This window comes from Geotrypetes seraphini, chromosome 2 (genome assembly GCF_902459505.1).
Source record: "Geotrypetes seraphini chromosome 2, aGeoSer1.1, whole genome shotgun sequence".
Classification (NCBI taxonomy): Eukaryota; Metazoa; Chordata; class Amphibia; order Gymnophiona; family Dermophiidae; genus Geotrypetes; species Geotrypetes seraphini.
Window position 1 is genome coordinate 515621438 of NC_047085.1, and position 18519 is coordinate 515639956.

The window sequence follows — 18519 nt, forward strand, 5'->3', positions numbered from 1 at the left end:
GATGCCCTCTTGTTGTCGTGGGACCCTTGAAAAAGAAGATATCTTCCTCCGCCTCGATGCGGCCCGTAAGATACTTGAACGTCTCGATCATGTCCCCCCTCTCTCTGCGCTCCTCGAGCGAGTATAGCTGTAATTTGTCAAGCCGTTTTTCGTATGGTAGATCCTTGAGTCCCGAGACCATCCGGGTGGCCATTCTTTGCACCGACTCCAGTCTCAGCACATCCTTGCGATAATGCGGCCTCCAGAATTGCACACAGTATTCCAGGTGGGGCCTCACCATGGATCTATACAATGGCATAATGACTTCCGCCTTACGACTGACGAAACCCCTTCGTATGCAGCCCATGATTTGTCTTGCCTTGGACGAAGCCTGCTCCACTTGATTGGCAGTCTTCATGTCCTCACTGACGATTACCCCCAAGTCTCGTTCTGCTACCGTTTTTGCTAGGATCTCACCATTAAGGGTATAAGACTTGCATGGATTCTGGCTGCCCAGGTGCATAACTTTGCATTTTTTGGCATTGAAGTTGAGTTGCCATGTCCTAGACCATCGCTCCAGTAGGAGTAGGTCGTGCATCATGTTGTCGGGCACTGAATCTTCGTCTGTTGTGCATTTGCCCACTACATTTCTCAGTTTGGCGTCATCGGCGAATAATGTTATTTTACCTCGAAGCCCTTCTGCCAAGTCTCTTATAAAGATGTTGAATAGGATTGGGCCCAAGACTGAGCCCTGTGGTACTCCACTAATCACCTCCGTCATTTCGGAGGGGGTGCCGTTCACCACCACCCTTTGGAGCCTACCTCCAAGCCAGCTCCCAACCCATTTCGTCAATGTGTTACCTAATCCTATAGAACTCATCTTGCTCAGTAACCTGCGGTGTGGTACGCTATTGAATGCTTTGCTAAAGTCCAGGTACACGATGTCCAGGGACTCCCCAATATCCAGCTTCCCCGTTACCCAGTCAAAGAAGCTGATCAGGTTGGATTGGCAGGATCTCCCCTTAGTAAATCCATGTTGTCGGGGATCCCGTAGATTCTCCTCATCCAGGATCTTATCTAATTGGTGTTTGATTAGAGTTTCCATTAGTTTGCTCACTATCGATGTTAGACTCACTGGTCTGTAGTTTGCTGTCTCCATCTTTGAGCCTTTCTTGTGGAGTGGAATGACGTTAGCCATCCTCCAGTCCAACGGGACGCTGCCTGTACTAAGGGAGAGGTTGAAGAGCGCGGACAGTGGCTCCGCCAAGACATCACTCAGCTCCCTAAGCACCCTGGGGTGCAGGTTATCCGGCCCCATTGCTTTGTTAACCTTGAGCTTTGACAGCTCACCGTAGACACTGCTGGGCGTAAACTCAAAGTTACTAAACGGGTCAACTGAGCCAACCCTTGTCTGTAGCTGAGGGTCGAGCCCTGGCGCTTCTCGGGTGAAGACTGAGCAGAAGTATTCATTTAATAGTTGGGCTTTTTCCGAAACCTTTTCCACATAGTCTCCGTCTGGTTTCCTAAGACGTACAATCCCGCCTGAGTTTTTTCTTCTATCACTGATATACCTGAAGAAGGATTTATCTCCCTTCTGGATGTTCTTTGCTAGAGACTCCTCCATGAGGAATTTAGCCTCCCTGACTGCTGTTTTGACGGCTTTTGATTTGGCCAGGTAGTCTGCTCTAGAGTCCTGCTTCCCTGATTGTTTGTAAGAGATGAATGCTTTTTTCTTCTCCTTGATCAGGTCTGAGATCTCCACAGTAAACCACTGTGGCTTATTGTTCCTTCGCCGTTTACTTACTGATTTTACATAGCGGTTTGTTGCTTCTTGTATGGTTGCTTTCAAAGTCGACCACATGTCTTCCACGTTATCGGTTTCTTCTTGGCTTTGTAGCGCCTGGTGAACGAAGTCTCCCATTTCTTTGAAATTTGTGTCCTTGAATTTGAGGACATTGGTTAGTGTAGTAGATTTAGTGAAACCTTTCCTGATATTGAACCATACCATGTTGTGGTCACTGGAGGCCAATGTGTCGCCCACCGAGACCTCTGTGACACTTTCTCCATTGGTAAGTATCAGGTCCAGTATTGCCTGATCCCTTGTCGGTTCCAACACCAGTTGCCTGAGGCTTGCTCCTTTCATAGAGTTTAATAGCCTCCTGCCGCTTCTTCCAACACAATAGTAGTAAAGCTGGCTCTGGGCCAGAACCATTTTGAGAGGAGCCAGCTTTACTACTATTGTGTTGGAAGAAGCGGGGTGATATTTGGACATTGGATTTATCCCCTGAAGTAGCCTTCTAGGCGAAACAGAAAGACTTTTCTGTCGGGACAAGGAATTGAGAATTTTTTGAGTCACTTCACACCTTCAGATGAGTGGATGTTTTCTCTTTCATTATTGTTCTAGACCCCACGCGTTAACAACCGTTTATATCAGTAAAGTTGAGCTGTAGCCCTCGCTAATATTTTAGTCAGTTTGGGATCCTGTTCATCCTGTTTGATATGTTCCGGTATATTGGACTTTGCTTACATTGCTCACACTGAAAAAATCTTTGAAAAACATTAACTTTGTATGAATGGAAACTATTTATTTAAATGTACACGGAGTTTTTTCATAAATCAGTGATGATGTGAGTTGGCTCGGCCCCTCACAATTGAGGTTTATTTTTCTCCGTTGTTCTATAATTTTCCATATTGATGGTGTGATGTCAAGAATTTTTGTAAATGTGGTATGAATGATTCCCTGCTACTAAATACCATTCACAATACATTTCACATACATTTTTGATCATATACGATTGTATTTCCTAATACATTTAGTGGGATATAACCATACCAGGATACAACCTGATTAGACAAGATAGAGAGGGTAAGTTAGGTGGTGGGGTAGCACTTTATATCAAAGAGAACATTAAGACAACCAGGATCACAGATGTCAAGTATACTGGGGAATCCATCTGGGTAAACTTGGCCAGAGGTGGAGAAAAATGCCTGTACCTTGGTGTGGTATACAGACCTCCGAGACAATCGGAGGAAAAGGACGCAGAATTAATTGAAGACATTGAGAATATCACCTTATGGGGAGAGGCTGTTCTATTAGGAGACTTCAACATACCTGATGTAGACTGGAACACACTATCAGCGACAACTTGTGATAGCAGGAGGATATTAACGTCCATGAACGGAGTACGGCTCAAACAAATGATACTAGAGCCCACTAGGGCCCAGGCCATCCTGGACCTGGTACTTATGAATGGGGAAAGCATCTCAGGCGTCTCGGTGGGAGAGACGCTAGCCACCAGTGATCATAACATGGTATGGTTTAACCTTAAGAAAGGCTTCCCTAGATCACAAACAAAAACAAGGGTACTCAATTTCAGGGGCACTGACTTTGCACGCATGGGAGATTTCGTCTACCAGACGCTGCAGGTTCAAGAAGTAACTGATAATGTGGAAGCTATGTGGACAACCTTGAAATCGATCCTTCATGAGGCAACTATCCGCTACATAAAATCGGTAACCAAACAACAAAGAAAAAGGAAACCCCGATGGTTCACAGATGAGGTATCATACCTCGTCAAGGAGAAGAAAAGAGCATTTCTATCATACAAACGCATGGGGGAAAAAGAAGCAAACATTGAATACAGGACAAAGTCTGCAGCGGTCAAAACAGCAGTCAGGGAGGCCAAACTTCGTATGGAAGAAACTCTAGCGAAGAACTTCAAGAAAGGGGACAAATCCTTCTTCAGATACATTAGCGACAGGAAAAAGAACACAAACGGGATAGTACGCCTTAGAACGCCAGACGGGAATTATGTGGAAACTGACTCCGATAAAGCCAAACTACTGAATGATTACTTCTGTTCAGTCTTTACCTGCGAGGCACCAGGGCACGGGCCTCGGCTGGATGCAAAGCAAAGCATGGATGACCCATTTCAAAAGTTTGAGTTCACACCAGCTAATGTTTACAAAGAACTATCAAGACTCAAGGTGAACAAAGCCATGGGACCGGACAATCTGCACCCAAGAGTGCTCAGAGAGCTATGCGATGTTTTGGCGGAACCGTTAGCCATGCTCTTCAATCTCTCCCTAAGTACGGGGAGAGTACCCCTGGACTGGAAAACTGCCAATATTGTTCCTCTGCACAAAAAGGGTTGCAGAGCGGAGGCTGCGAATTACAGACCAGTAAGTCTCACATCAATAGTGTGTAAACTCATGGAAGCTCTACTTAAAGGGAAATTAGACACAATATTGGATGAGGGGAATCTGAGGGATCCCTGTCAACATGGATTCACTAGGGGCAGGTCATGCCAATCCAATCTTATCAGCTTCTTTGACTGGGTGACAGGAAAGCTAGACTCGGGAGAGTCTCTGGACATAGTGTACTTGGATTTCAGTAAAGCGTTTGACAGTGTCCCACACCGTAGACTATTAAATAAGATGAAATCGATGGGGTTAGGTGAGACACTAACTGCATGGGTCAATGATTGGCTGAGTGGAAGACTTCAGAGGGTGATGGTCAATGGCACCCTCTCTAAGACATCGGAGGTGACTAGCGGAGTGCCGCAGGGCTCAGTCCTGGGACTATCCCTTTTTAACATATTCATAAGGGACTTGACCCGAGGGCTTCAGGGAAAAGTAGCGCTGTTTGCTGACGACGACAAACTGTGTAATATAGTAGGTGAAAGCGATCTCACGGATGGTATGGCGCAGGATCTGATCAAGTTGGAAAACTGGTCCTCAACATGGCAGCTGGGCTTCAACGCAAAGAAGTGTAAGGTGATGCATCTAGGCAGCAGAAATCCATGCAGAACATACACCTTGAATGGAGAAACACTAGCTACGACCTCAGAAGAACGGGACTTGGGAGTAATCATCAGTGCAGACATGAAGGCTGCCAAACAAGTAGAGAAGGCCTCATCCAAGGCAAGGCGGATGATGGGATGTATCAATAGAAGCTTCGTCAGCCGTAAACCTGAAGTCATAATGCCACTGTACATAACCATGGTGAGACCTCATCTGGAGTACTGTGTGCAATTCTGGAGGCCACATTACCGTAAAGATGTACTTCGAGCTGAGTCAGTCCAGCGAATGGCCACTAGGATGGTCTCCGGACTCAAGGGTCTTTCATATGAGGAAAGACTGGGCAAGTTGCAGCTCTACTCTCTAGAGAAGCGCAGGGAAAGGGGTGACATGATTGAGACATTTAAGTACGTCACAGGTCGTGTCGAGGTGGAAAACGACATATTCTTTCCTAAGGGACCTTCAGTCACAAGGGGGCACCCGCTCAAACTCAGAGGAGGGAGATTTGGTGGTGACACCAGGAAGTATTTCTTTACAGAAAGGGTGGTGGATCACTGGAACAAACTACCGGTGCAGGTGATCAAGGCCACTAGCGTGCTCGACTTTAAGAATAAATGGGACATCCAGTGGGATCTCTACGTGGGTCGAGCAGCACTTTGACTTAATGGGGTGGGACAGTAGAGTGGGCAGACTTGATGGGCTATAGCCCTTTTCTGCCGTCATCTTTCTATGTTTCTATGTTCTAATCTGGAAACTACGTCAGTGAGGGACTGGGCAGAGTGAAGACCTCAGTGCAGACCTTTGAAGATTGTTCTCCATGGCAGCTGAGGCTAAAGATAAAACAGGCGTGGGCTGAGAGTGGGCTTGAGGAGGAACGTTTAGATGCTGACTTGCATGGAGAGGGCTGTTGGAATCGCAGAGGATTATTCTGCTGCATGGTGGGGTTGCTGGACTTGCGGAGGAAGATTCTGCTACTTGGGAGGGCTGCTGAACTCATGGGGGGGAGTCTGCTGCTCGGGACTGGTCTAGGGGCTGAGTGGAAGGGGCTGGAGCTGGACCTAGTCTAGGGGCTGCCCAATTCCTACAATCTTTTCCATGTCCTCTCCTTCCCTGCCCCCCCCTGCTGCTCAAGTCCCCCCTTCCATTGCAACTCTATCTTTCCTGCCATGAGTAGCACCACAAACTTGCCCACATTGGTGTTGGCCCTCCCTCTAACATCAACATGGCAGATGAGGTTCAACATGGATAAGTGTAAAGTGATGCATGTAGGAAACAAAAATCTCATGCATAAATGCAGGATGTCGGAACGGTACTTGGAGAGACCTCCCAGGAAAGAGACTTGGGAGTTATGATTGACAAGTCAATGAAACCATTCATGCAATGTGCGGTGGCAGCGAAAAGGGCAAACAGAATACTAGGAATGATAAAGAAGGGGATCACAAACAGATCGGAGAAGGTTATCATGCCACTGTACCGGCCATGGTGCGCCCTCACCTGGAGTACTGCATCCAGCACTGGTCGCCGTACATGAAGAAGGACACGGTACTACTTGATAGGGTCCAGAGAAGAGCAACTAAGATGGTTAAGGGGCTGGAGGAGATGCCGTACAGTGAAAGATTAGAGAAACTGGGCCTTTTCTCCCTCGAACAGAGGAGATTGAGAGAGGACATGATCGAAACATTCAAGGTACTGAAGGGAATAGACTTAGTAGATAAGGACAAGTTGTTCACCCTCTCCAAGGTAGGGAGAACGAGAGGTCACTCTAAAATTGAAAGGTGATAGATTCCGTACGAATGTAAGGAAGTTCTTCTTCACCCAGAGGGTGGTAGAAAATTGAAACGCTCTTCTGGAGTCTGTCATAGGGGAAAACACCCTCCAGGGATTCAAGACAAAGTTAGACAAGTTCCTGCTGAACTGGAACATGCTTAGGTAGGGCTAGTCTCAGCAGGGCCGCCATCAGGGCAGTACTACCAGTCCTGCATTCAGGGTCCCGGAGCTGACAGGGGGCCCGGGCTCCCCCAGGGTCCTCCTAGGCCACCATAGCACAAATTCCTGTGTTATGCTTCTGCTGTGCACAACAATAAACACTGCTGTCATACTTTTTTTTTGTCCCCTTCCGATTTCCTGATAGCACCCCCTGAACAAAAGTGGGGGGGAAGGGGTGCATGGGGGGCCCAATAAGATTGCTCAGTAAGGGGCCCAGAAATTTCTGATGGCGGCCCTGAGTCTCAGGGCACTGATCTTTGATCAGAGGGCCGCTGCATGAGCGGACTGCTGGGCACGATGGACCACTGCTCTGACCCAGCGGCGGCAATTCTTATGTCCTAGGCACAGAAGTGACAGCAGAAGGAGAAGAGATAGAGATATGGTGGGAGGAAATGAAGGCGTGTGGTGGGGAAGGAGCGTGGGTGGCGGTGGCAGAGAGAAGGAACAGGTGTTGGCCCCTCACCTGTGGCGGACTGCCCCCCCTACTAGCTACTGAGTGGAAGGCAGATGTGGACTAGAGCTGGAATTGGTCTGGGAGGTTGAGTGGAAGGCAGATGGGGGCTGAGTGGAAAGGAGATAGGGGTTGGAGCTGGATCTGGTCTTGGGGGGATAAGTGGAAGGGAGTTAGGGGCTGGAGCTAGAATGGAAAGAGGTGCTGAATCCATATGGCTGGGGCTGGAAGGGACAGAGGGACAGGACCTACAGGGTGCTAGACCCATGTTGTGTGGAAAGGAAGGGAGAGAGGTGCTGGACCCATGCTAAGGGTGACTGGAGCTGGAGGAAAGGGAGAGAGATGTTGGACCTGCAGGGAGAGGAGAGAGAAGGGAAGGGAAAGAGAAGATGCTGAACCAAGGGGATGAACTACTGAAGCCAGCAAAGGGAGGGAGAAAAGACACTATTCGGTAATAATGTGGCTTGTTCAGTTTTCTCAGTGGAGGGGGTATTGGTGAGAGAGGGCTGGGGCTCACCGGTTGAGCTGCTGCCTCTACAGCCAGTGCTGCTTCCTGTGACCCTGGGCAAGTCACTTAATCCTCATGGCCCCATTCCCTTGTTGATCCTTGTTATAAAGTGACAACTGTACAGAATAGAATCTTTAATAAAATAAGTTCAGTATAAAATCATAACTATTAGGGACAGGGGCTGAGCTCTCAGGGACAGGGGCTGAGCTCTCAGGGACAGGGACACATTTTCCTCCACATCATTCTCTAACTCTAACAACCTCCCAGTCTTGGTTCTCCCTGTGCAGGATCCCTTGTTGGCGGGAATCTCCTCCCTCAGGATTAGAAAGGAATTGGGGAGGAGCCGAGAAGGCTGGTGATGTCATAAGGGAGGGGGCGGAGCTTTACAACAAAGGCTCTGCCCCTTCTAGTGCTGATTGGTCAGAAAGGTTCCTGGGGCGGGAAGAGGAGGCAGAAAGGAGGAGGAGTTTCAGCTCCATCTGGTGCTCATTACTTAGAATTTCTCTGGTAGCTGAACTTTCTGCTTAACAAAGGAAAGAGTCGTCCATCTTGTGCTGAAGACTCAAGTGCTCAGTTTCTTCTCACTCCAAGAACCAACTTGGTCTAGAGGAAGAGCCCCAAATGTCCAAAGCCCAGAGGGAAATGGCTGCAGGAGCTTCTGCTCAGGTAGGTCTCCCCCTCCCCCACTTTTCCTGGCAGGGATGGGGGAGGGGACTTGGAATGCCACCACCACACTCCAAGGGGGCAATGGAGGGTTAAGGAGCAGCCCTGGGCTTCCATTCAGCCTCTCCTCACCTCATGGTCCAACACTCATTCCTTCCCAAGTGTTTATTCAAATGTGATTCTGTCCCTTATTCATCTTCTAAGTGAGTTACAGATAAAATATAATGGAAATAAAACCACCAGTAACAACGTATCTAATGTAGAACATATGGGACTAAACTAAAGGAAGATGGGGAGGAAATGCAGTTAATATAGGAGAGACCAAAGGCTGCATTTTGACTGGTAGGAACTAGAGGAAGATTGAAATGTCAAATGGCAGATTCCTATGGGGAGAAAAGTCAGATCGTGGGAGCCCTGAATGGAGAATGCAAATGATCACTCTGCTTCAAATGGAGCCCCCTCAGATCAGGGATCGGACTTCTTTAAGAGAACTTTGACCCCACGGGGACAGAGTTGTCTTTTCAACATGTAACTTGTACTGTTTTTACCATAATAAAAAGATTATTCTCATAAATGGCTCTTAAGAAGGCCTTTGAAGCCGTCTAGATATTCCAAAGCTCAGGGGCAACTGCTGGAAAGAGGGAACGGTAAGTAATCTGCGATCTGAAGATCTAAGGAGATGGGACATTTTTCAATGAATTGAGGAGATTTAGTTTGCATCATTTTAAAAGTTAGTCATGAAATTTTATATGAAATCCTATGTTTTTACATTTAATCACTTGGCAACACATCCATGCTCCATATATACGCCTCCCCCAACTTATGTGTATCATTTTATACAATAATGGCAGAAGGCATTGAGGGTGTTCCTGGTTTGTGTTTCAGATTCAGGTGAAGTTTGAGGACATCGCTGTCTCTTTCTCCCAGGAGGAATGGGAATATTTAGATGAAGGGCAGAAGGAGCTTTACAGGGAGGTGATGAAGGAGAATTATGAGACTCTGATCTCCCTAGGTAAGGACTAAAATAATCAACTAATAGGAGACATCTTTCTCTACTTCTTTTGCTCCGGAAACCTCCAAGTGTGATCAGGATCTCTCTGTACTAACCTCTATCTTAAGCTGACAATACGAGGGCTCATAAGATTATCTTGTGTGTCCTGCAAGTTTTCTCCCTTTGAAATCAGAGACAGATTATTCTCTGTTTCTTGAAAAAGAGCTAAAATACAGGGTCAGAGTAGCCCAAATGGTCAGAATCTGGCTGCAGAAGATTATATTGTACCTGGAAGCAATCTTTGGGAGCAGCAGAAATTAAGGTGCTGTGGTCATCGATCTATAACATTGTCTGACACTGAACTGCTCCAAGAGCTGCAGAATGGTCTCCAGGTCCACCATGTGATAAGAGGAATATACGAAATCCTCACCAACTTCTCTTTCTATGTATTAGAGCAGGGTCTTTCAAATTGTGTGCCACGAGAGATTCCAGCATTTTACTTTATTTTTAAAAATTCCCTTCTTAAATACACATTAGAATAAATGACATGTACATCGCGTACACAAGAGTCTGTTAGTGTCTGTGTGCATAAGAATACAACCGCCCAGATAAGTATAATTTTTTTATATGATTGGTCCTTGAAAACTAATAGCAAGAATTTTTAATGTATTAGTTATCTTAACTTGAGCAACAAAGCAATCAAGGCTTTGATACCGTTTTGATCTTCTTCCCTCTGCGAACTTAGATGTTCACCTTACAGAAATCGAAAAAAGATGATGATGGATGATGAAATGCGAGTTTGCTTGTCGACTATTGAGCCGCATTTTGAGTTAATTCACATTCAAAACCAAGCAGTAAACACATCCATCGCATTGATTAGCAATTGTATGTATTTTAGTTTCACTATTGTTACAATTACTCATGCATAGCTTAAAGAACTTTAAATCAATAACTCAAATTACATTTTTTGCTGATTTTGCAATTTTATAATTTAAATTTTAATGTGTTGTGAAAAACATTTGGTTCATTTAGTGTGCCGGAACTAAAAGAAAGTTTTAGACACTGTATTAGAGAGAAAAACTTCAGGTCAGGCCCTTAAAAATTGTGTCCCCCGCCCTCCCCAGGATCAGTCTTGGTTGCTCCTCTTCCGCACATCTTCTGTATGCTGATAATTTGGCTCCTGCATAACAGCAGCTTTTGGAGAATTTACAATATTCTCTAGAGAGAAACATTGAGATAATTACACAATTCCAACTTATAGTACAATCCCTAATTCTAGGACTGCTGGACTACTGCAACATCCTCTTCCTTCCATGCCCTGTTACTATGACTAGACAACTTCAAACAATCCAAAATACAGCTTTGAGACTCATCTACTCATTGAGAAAACATGACCATATCACAGAAGCCTACATCAACTCACATTGGCTACCAATCCAGGAAAGAATACAATTTAAATTCTACCCTAAACGGAGACAGCCCATCTTACCTGAACAACCGCCTCATCCAAGCATCCACTACCAGATACAGAAAAACGCACTCCCCATTCATACCTCCCCCGATCAAGGAAGTAAAACGATCAAAACTACATGACGGCCTCCTAGCCACTCAAGCCGCAAGACTGGACAACCTGATCTCCAACCTTCTGACGACCACCCCAGACTTCAAGACATTCAGAAAAGAAATAAAAACTATACTTTTCAAGAAATTCCTGAAGCAGCCATAACATCACGTTCTCTTAATAACTCTAAAATTGACAACTGATCTATTCTTTACTTCACTAGTAACAACAATAGTGCTTCCATTGTCACCCCCTTTTAATTCTTTTGCAAGCCGCCTTACCCTTAACAACCCGAGAAATGTTAAAAGATCTACTACTTACCTCTCTAGTTAATCAATAATTCTCCCATTGTAACCCCCGTTTTATTAATCTTTTGTAAGCCGCCTTGAACCGCAAGGTAATAGCGGAATAGAAATCCCTAATGTAATGTAATAATTTTGGTCACCTGTGATAGGACCAATAAATAATATGGACCTAGAGAGTGGCACAATTAACGGCAGCATGGCCTGCTCTGAACTGCCAAAATGATGAACTCGTCCAGTATTGAATATCTGACTCCTACAAGAAAAAACTTCAAACAGATTACTAGGTTTATAGAAACATAGAAATGGTAGATAAAGGCCAAATGGCCCATCCAGTCTGCGTATTCACAGCATCCTCTATCTCCTCCTCTCTCTGATAAATCCCACATGCCTCTCCCACGCCTTTTTTTTGTCTGTTTTCATGTGAACCACCAAGAACTTTGGATAGCGTGGTATAGAAATATAGAAATAAATGAATATTTGACTCTTATCCTGGAATTGTCTGGTGTTGTATCTTGCCGACAAGTTCCTCATAGTGTCATACAAGAACAGAAGAAAATCTCATGCCCTCTTTATATTTCCGGTTGTGAAAGTCAGAAATATCACGAGCACACTCTTTCATATAAAGCAGCCTATTACGATAAAGATTTCCATCCACTGCTACTTCAATCCAGCTCTTATGAACATTTTAGAAAACAACTGAAAACCTTTCCTCTTTCAAAATTTCTGACTAATTAGTCCCTTTGCATTCTTCACATTATAACATGTATGTTTTTTAACATAATTATTTGTTAACCACATCGAACTCATGGTTATGCGGTCTAAAAATCCCCCGTCCTCTTTCCTTCTGTGAGGAGTAGTGGATTTGGCCTAAGACTCTCTGAGGAAAGGACCACCTTGAGCACAGCTGAGGTTCAGGAGATTTAACGAAGGCAAACAGATAACTTGGCTACAAAGCATATTTCTTAGAAAGAGAATAAATTTCCACCACTATGTCACTCAGACTGGAATTGGCATTAAGCAAAATAGATTCCTAGCAAACCCCAGAGCCAAGAATAAATATAAGGGAATCACAGCTCTTATGGTGAGTAGGCAAGAGCTGGTCATGTCTCACTTAGACTCTCTGCCTGCTTTTATATTTTTAAACATTTGTAGAGCAAGTTTTTAACTGGCATCTAAAAATCACATACAAAGGGGCTATTTTAAGCTCTAATGGTTTGTTAAGCTGTATCTGCTGTACATTACCTTGGGTGAATCTCTTCATAAAGACGATTAATACATCCCAATAAATAAATGAAATTCATCATAGCTGATCCTTTGAACCTGCTGCATATTTTTCTTTGAAGTATAACTGAGTTTTCATGTTTATTCCTGGAAACAGGCTCTGTAAGGATAAGTCCTGATCTGTTCTCATGGATTAAACAAGATGGAAAGCCAAAGATCCAGGATCCCCAGGAGTCAGGAGAGAGAGAAGTTAGACATTCAGACACGGGTGAGTAACAAATACTCTACAGATGATGTGGGGTATAGTAATAATAACGCTATACAGAATAAGAGGAGGTATTACGGAGTACTGGTGAGCAATAACTACAGTACACAGTATATGGAGGTCTTGGAGTACAGCTGAGTAATAATAACTATAGAGAGTAAAACCAATGACTTATCTGTACGGAGAGCAGTATATAAGTCCTCACAAGTGGATGATGTCATCTGATTGGAAAATTTTTTTTTTTTTAACTTCTTTATTCATTTTTACATCAATCAACAAGTTTACAATTTTATATAATATATTATACACAATCACTTGTACAGTTTTAACCATACATCTTATTAAGTAGTGAAATATCCCACCCCCATCCCCTCCCATTTCTATATTTCAATTATTATCATATTCTATCTTTTTCATTATATATTCAATCAGTCTTGTAAAGGTGCCAAATCATTTGAATATTCCATTAATGGCCCCCATATCTTTTTAAAATTATTATAGTTCCCATTTTGTAATGCTATAGCTTTTTCCATTCTATATATATAACACACTGTATTCCACCAAAACGTAAAATTCAGACTTGTATAATCCTTCCAATTCCTAGTTATGTGCTGAATGGCAACTCCTGTTAATATTAATAATAATTTATTATTGGATCCTGAAATTTGACTTTTATATCTCATTGAAGTGCCAAATAAAATTGTATCATAGGACAGGGCAACATGATTTTCTAATAACAAATTAATTTGGGGCCAGATTGACTTCCAGAATACATTTATACAAGGACAGAAAAAAATTAAATGATCTAACGTCCCTGCTTCTTTCTTACAATGCCAACATCTATTAGACCTAGAATTATCTACTTTCTGTAAACGAACTGGGGTCCAAAACACTCTATGCAACAAAAACAACCATGTTTGTCTCATAGATGCCGACATTGTTGATTTTATTCTCCAAGACCAAATTCGTGGCCATTGAGATGCCGAAATTTGGTGCTTAATCTCAATGCTCCAAATATCCCTCAACCCAGTTTTCTTTTTTTTATTCACATATTCGCTTAATAATTTATACCACTGTGCGGCTTGGTGACCCAAGAAATCCGCCTGAAAGCAAAGGAATTCTAAACTATATTGATTATTAAGAGTCTTCCACTCAGGGAACCCCTCCTGAATAGCCTGCTTCAGTTGCAACCATTTAAAACTTTGATTTTTATTCAGACCAAATTTATGTTGCAATTGTGAAAAACTAAGCAGTGATCCATTTAAAATAACATCATTCAAGGAATGAATACCCCCAATAATCCATTGCTTCCAAACGATTTGCGCTCCGCCAATTTTGATCTTGGAGTTTACCCAAATGGATTGGTGTAAAGATTTAACAATTGGAATAGGTGACAGGTTACTAACATACCTTAATGTTTTCCACGTGTCAACAAATATTTTATCTTCTCTATATCTTCTAGGTATTTTTATACTAAGCAAATGAACCAAATGAAAAGGAAACAGGAGTCGCCATTCCAAATATAACCAATCTGGGACATTCTCCATGAGCTCTGAGAGGATCCAATACATACCCTGACATAGAATATAGGCTTGATGATACCTATAAAAATTTGGAAAATTTACCCCTCCCTCCATAATTGATCTTTGTAAAGATACTAAAGCAATTCTTGGTCTTTTACCTAACCAAACAAATTTCATAAGAATACCATTTAACTTTTTATAGAATGACCCCTGAAAAAAAACTGGTATCATACTCATTTGATAGCAAACTACAGGCAATATCATCATTTTAATAGTTTGAACTCTCCCCCACCATGATAAATGCAATGGATTCCATTTTTCACACATCTCTGTAACTTTTTTAAGTAAAAGTTTTTCATTTTCCTTTACTATATCATCAACATTATTTTTGATTAGTATACCTAAATACTTTAGGCCCTCATCCTTCCATACAAAATCAAATTAATCGAATAATCCTTTGACACAGTGAACATTAAGCGGCAAAACTTCAGACTTACTCCAATTAATCTTATATCCTGAAAATTTTCCAAATCTCTCTATCAATTCAAGTAGGCATGGTATGGTGGTCACTGGATTCCTCAAATAAAGTAAAATATCATCTGCATAAGCAGACAGTTTATATTCCCAGTTTGAATAGGGAATACCCTGTATCTCCTTTGCTTGATTAATAGCAATTAACAAGGGTTCCAGAACAACATCAAAAATCAACGGAGATAAAGGACAACCCTGTCTAACCCCCCTCCGCAAGTCAAATCTATCTGATAAACTATTATTAATATATAATCTTGCACCAGGGGAGCTATACAGCGTTGGAACCATTTGAATGAATCCAGATCCCACCCCAAACCACTCCAATGCCTGATACATAAAATTCCATTCTACCCTATCAAAGGCCTTTTCTGCATCTAGAGAGACCATAAACGTCGGATCTTTTACTGTTTTTGTTAAATTTAAAGTATGAAATGCCAACCTTGTGTTACGTGAAGAATGTCTCCTTGCAACAAATCCTGTTTGATGAGTATCTATAATGTATGGGAGAGCTTTTGCCAATCTTAACGCCATTATTTTAGCAAGAATTTTCTCATCTACATTTATTAATGAAATAGGCCTATAGTTTGATACCAAAGTAGGATCTCTGTTTGGTTTTGGCAAAACAATAACCACCAAATCTGCCATAGTACCTGTAATACAACCATTAGTCAGTTGATACTTATACAAATTTAACAGATATGGTAAAAGAGTATTTTGAAATGATTTATAAAATTCCACTGTAAACTCATCACCACCTGGAGCGGATCCAACTCTAAGAGATTTCAATGCTTCTTCTAACTCTTTTAGAGATATAGGTTCTTCTAAACTTCCTTTTATATGCTCAGGAATTTTTGGACCATCAAGTAAATTAAAAAAATTTAAACCATCTTGTTCTTTATTTCTATAGTTTTCTGAAGAATATAGATCCTTATAGAAAGCAAGAAACTGTTTTAAAATATGCTCATTTTTAGTGTATGATTCCACTTTATTATCCTTTATTATAACAATTTTGGCCTCCTTTTTTTTGCCTTAAGATAATTTGCTAATAATTTTCCAGCCTTATTTGAATGTACTGAGCTTGCTGATAAAACAAATCCTCTCTAACAAGCTTTGAAGATAACTCATTGTATTTGGCTTTAGCTTTTAACAAAATTTGTAATGTCTTATGCTCCCACCTATCCATTAAATCTTTTTCTAAATTTTAATTTCTTTTTCTAAATCATAGAATTGTTTCTTAGCTTGTTTTCTGACATAAGCTGAGTATGAAATAATATAACCTCTCATGGTTGTTTTAAAAGCATGCCATACCATCTCAATATTAACCTCTCCAGAATCATTAATTTGAAAGAACTCATTCATTTTTGATTTAAACTCATCAATAAATTTTGGATCTGCAATCAAAGCGTTATCGAACCTCCAAATCGGCTTTGCCTCCACTTGCTCATCCAATTGTAATTCAATCCAAATACCACCATGATCAGATAAAATTATCGGATCTATGATGGCTTTATTCACTTTTTGAGCTATTTTATTTGAAACAAATATATAATCAATTCTTGAAAACGATTTATGCACTTGCGAACAAAAGGAAAATTCCCGATCATTAAAATGAAGAATACGCCATATATCTGTTAAATCACAAGATTGAACCAAATTATCTAACCCTAATGATTTTAATATTTTACTTGGACTCTTGTCCATTATCGGATCCATTACAGCATTGAAATCTCCAGCCACCACTAGATTAGAAGCAGCCAGTGGTAATAGTATTTTTTGCATATTTTTGAAAAACTCCATTTGATTAGTATTTGGAGCATACAAATTAAACAAATCAAGGGTATTATTCCCCATGCTCATTTTGATATGTACCCACCTTCCCAAGGAATCTGCAGCAATCATTTGAAAATTTGCTGAACATTTCTTACTTATTAATATTGCCACACCTGCCTTCTTCCCATTCGCTGGCGCAAAAAAACACTTGGAAATCCACCCACCTTCTAGCTTCCTAGATTCATTAATCGATAGGTGTGTCTCTTGTATGAAATATATGTCCGAATTCTGTTTCTTAAGGAAATCTAACATTTTCCTTTTCTTAATCACATGATTGAGGCCATTAACATTCAATGAAAAAAACTTAATCATCTTTAACATATATATCCATTCTAATAATATCATAATTTATAATTATTATCAAATGATCAGGCACCCATGCATTCATAACTTCCGATATTAAATCCATTAAATTCTCATTTCTCTTCTTTTCCAAATGTACTCTGCAACAAATATTCAATAATCCCTTAGTCCCCCTCCCCTCCCCTCCCTCCCTCCAAATATTCAATTGCCCTTCATCTTTCTCCCCATACCCTACAATCTTTAAAAGACATGAACTTTTACTTAAAATATTTAATTTCATATCAAATTCATTAAATTTCATATATCTCTATTTCTTTCAAGAATATCTGTTCATTTATATCATATCTACTACTTATTAAAAATGTTTATTATATCATACCTATAAATCAATTAATATATTGACCTTAATAATAATAATAATAATAACTTTATTTTTGTATACCGCCATACCCCGAAGAGTTCTAGGCGGTTCACATTATTTAGACAGAGATTACAAGTGGTTACATATCAAATTGATCATGGAGTAGTTTGACAGAGATTACGAGTGGTTACACAAATTGATCATAGAGTAGCAGACAGCAAGGAGAGAGTATTTACAAGTGATTACATATCAAAATGGTCATAGAGTTGCGAACAGCAAGGAGAGAAGTAGTGGGAAGAGGAGGGAGAACAGGGGGGGCGAGGATCAGAAGGGGGGGGAAGAGGATTGGAAGGGGCATTGAGGGTCTTGGTCTCGGAATAGGTGAGTTTTGAGTAATTTTCTGAAGTCGAGGTAGTTGTGGGCCTTGAGGACCATTTGGGCTAGCCAAGGGTTATTTCCAAAAATTCATTTACCTTTAATATCATTCAAATTCAGTTTCATAACTCAATGTTATCCCCATATTTAATATTTTAATACTTATCCCACAATATATATTATTAGTAAATTGATAATCCATTGCTATCATATCTATTATTTATTAAAATATTTTATTTTATCCCCTTTTGCCACTATACCCCGATGTTTCCATTAACTAAACTATATTATCAGGATCTAGAATGAATTTTTAAAACAGTCAATCTGCTTCACTTCTTCTTTCTTCTTTCTTCTGTCTTCTTTCTTCTTTCCTGATCAACTTCACATAGACATAGGTTCTGGATTTGTAAGGAAGTTATTCAACTTTTCCGGGTCATCAAAATAAAGTGATTTGTTCCCCAAAGAAATTCTCATTCTTGCCGGGTAGTATAACCCGTACTTGTAACCTTTTTCCTTCAGCTGAGCTCTTAATTGCAAAAATTGCTGTCTCACAGCTACAGTGCCTTTTTCAAAGTCTGGCAGAAATATGATCTTAGATCCCATATAGTTTAAATTTCTGTCTGCTTTTGCCAGACTCAAGATTTCCATTGCTTGGCTGAACCTTAACAGCTTAAATATCAGAGGTCTAGGCTTTGAATTTCCAGCTGACCGTTTGAAAGGAATCCTGTGGGCACGTTCGATTTCTAATGGGAACCTTGTATTTAACTGAAGCAGTTTTGGAAGTAAATTTTCCAGAAATTGTATCGGATTTTCCCCTTCCAAATTTTCTCCCAAACCAATAATTTTTATATTCTTCCTCCTTCCAC

The 18519-nt window shown here is 41.4% G+C and overlaps 1 protein-coding gene across 3 annotated transcripts in view; it reads left to right on the plus strand.

The window, feature by feature from the left end:
• LOC117354636 (oocyte zinc finger protein XlCOF6-like) overlaps positions 1-18519 on the plus strand; it is a 149501-nt gene that overhangs the window by 72156 nt on the left and 58826 nt on the right. For 2 of the 3 annotated variants that reach the window (XM_033932458.1, XM_033932463.1), the window contains 2 exons: positions 9273-9399; positions 12623-12733. In XM_033932458.1, coding sequence (XP_033788349.1) covers positions 9273-9399; positions 12623-12733 — 238 coding nt within the window. Of the gene's footprint in view, positions 1-8247; positions 8391-9272; positions 9400-12622; positions 12734-18519 lie in introns of those variants that run through there. The other variant, XM_033932460.1, reaches the window with a different exon arrangement.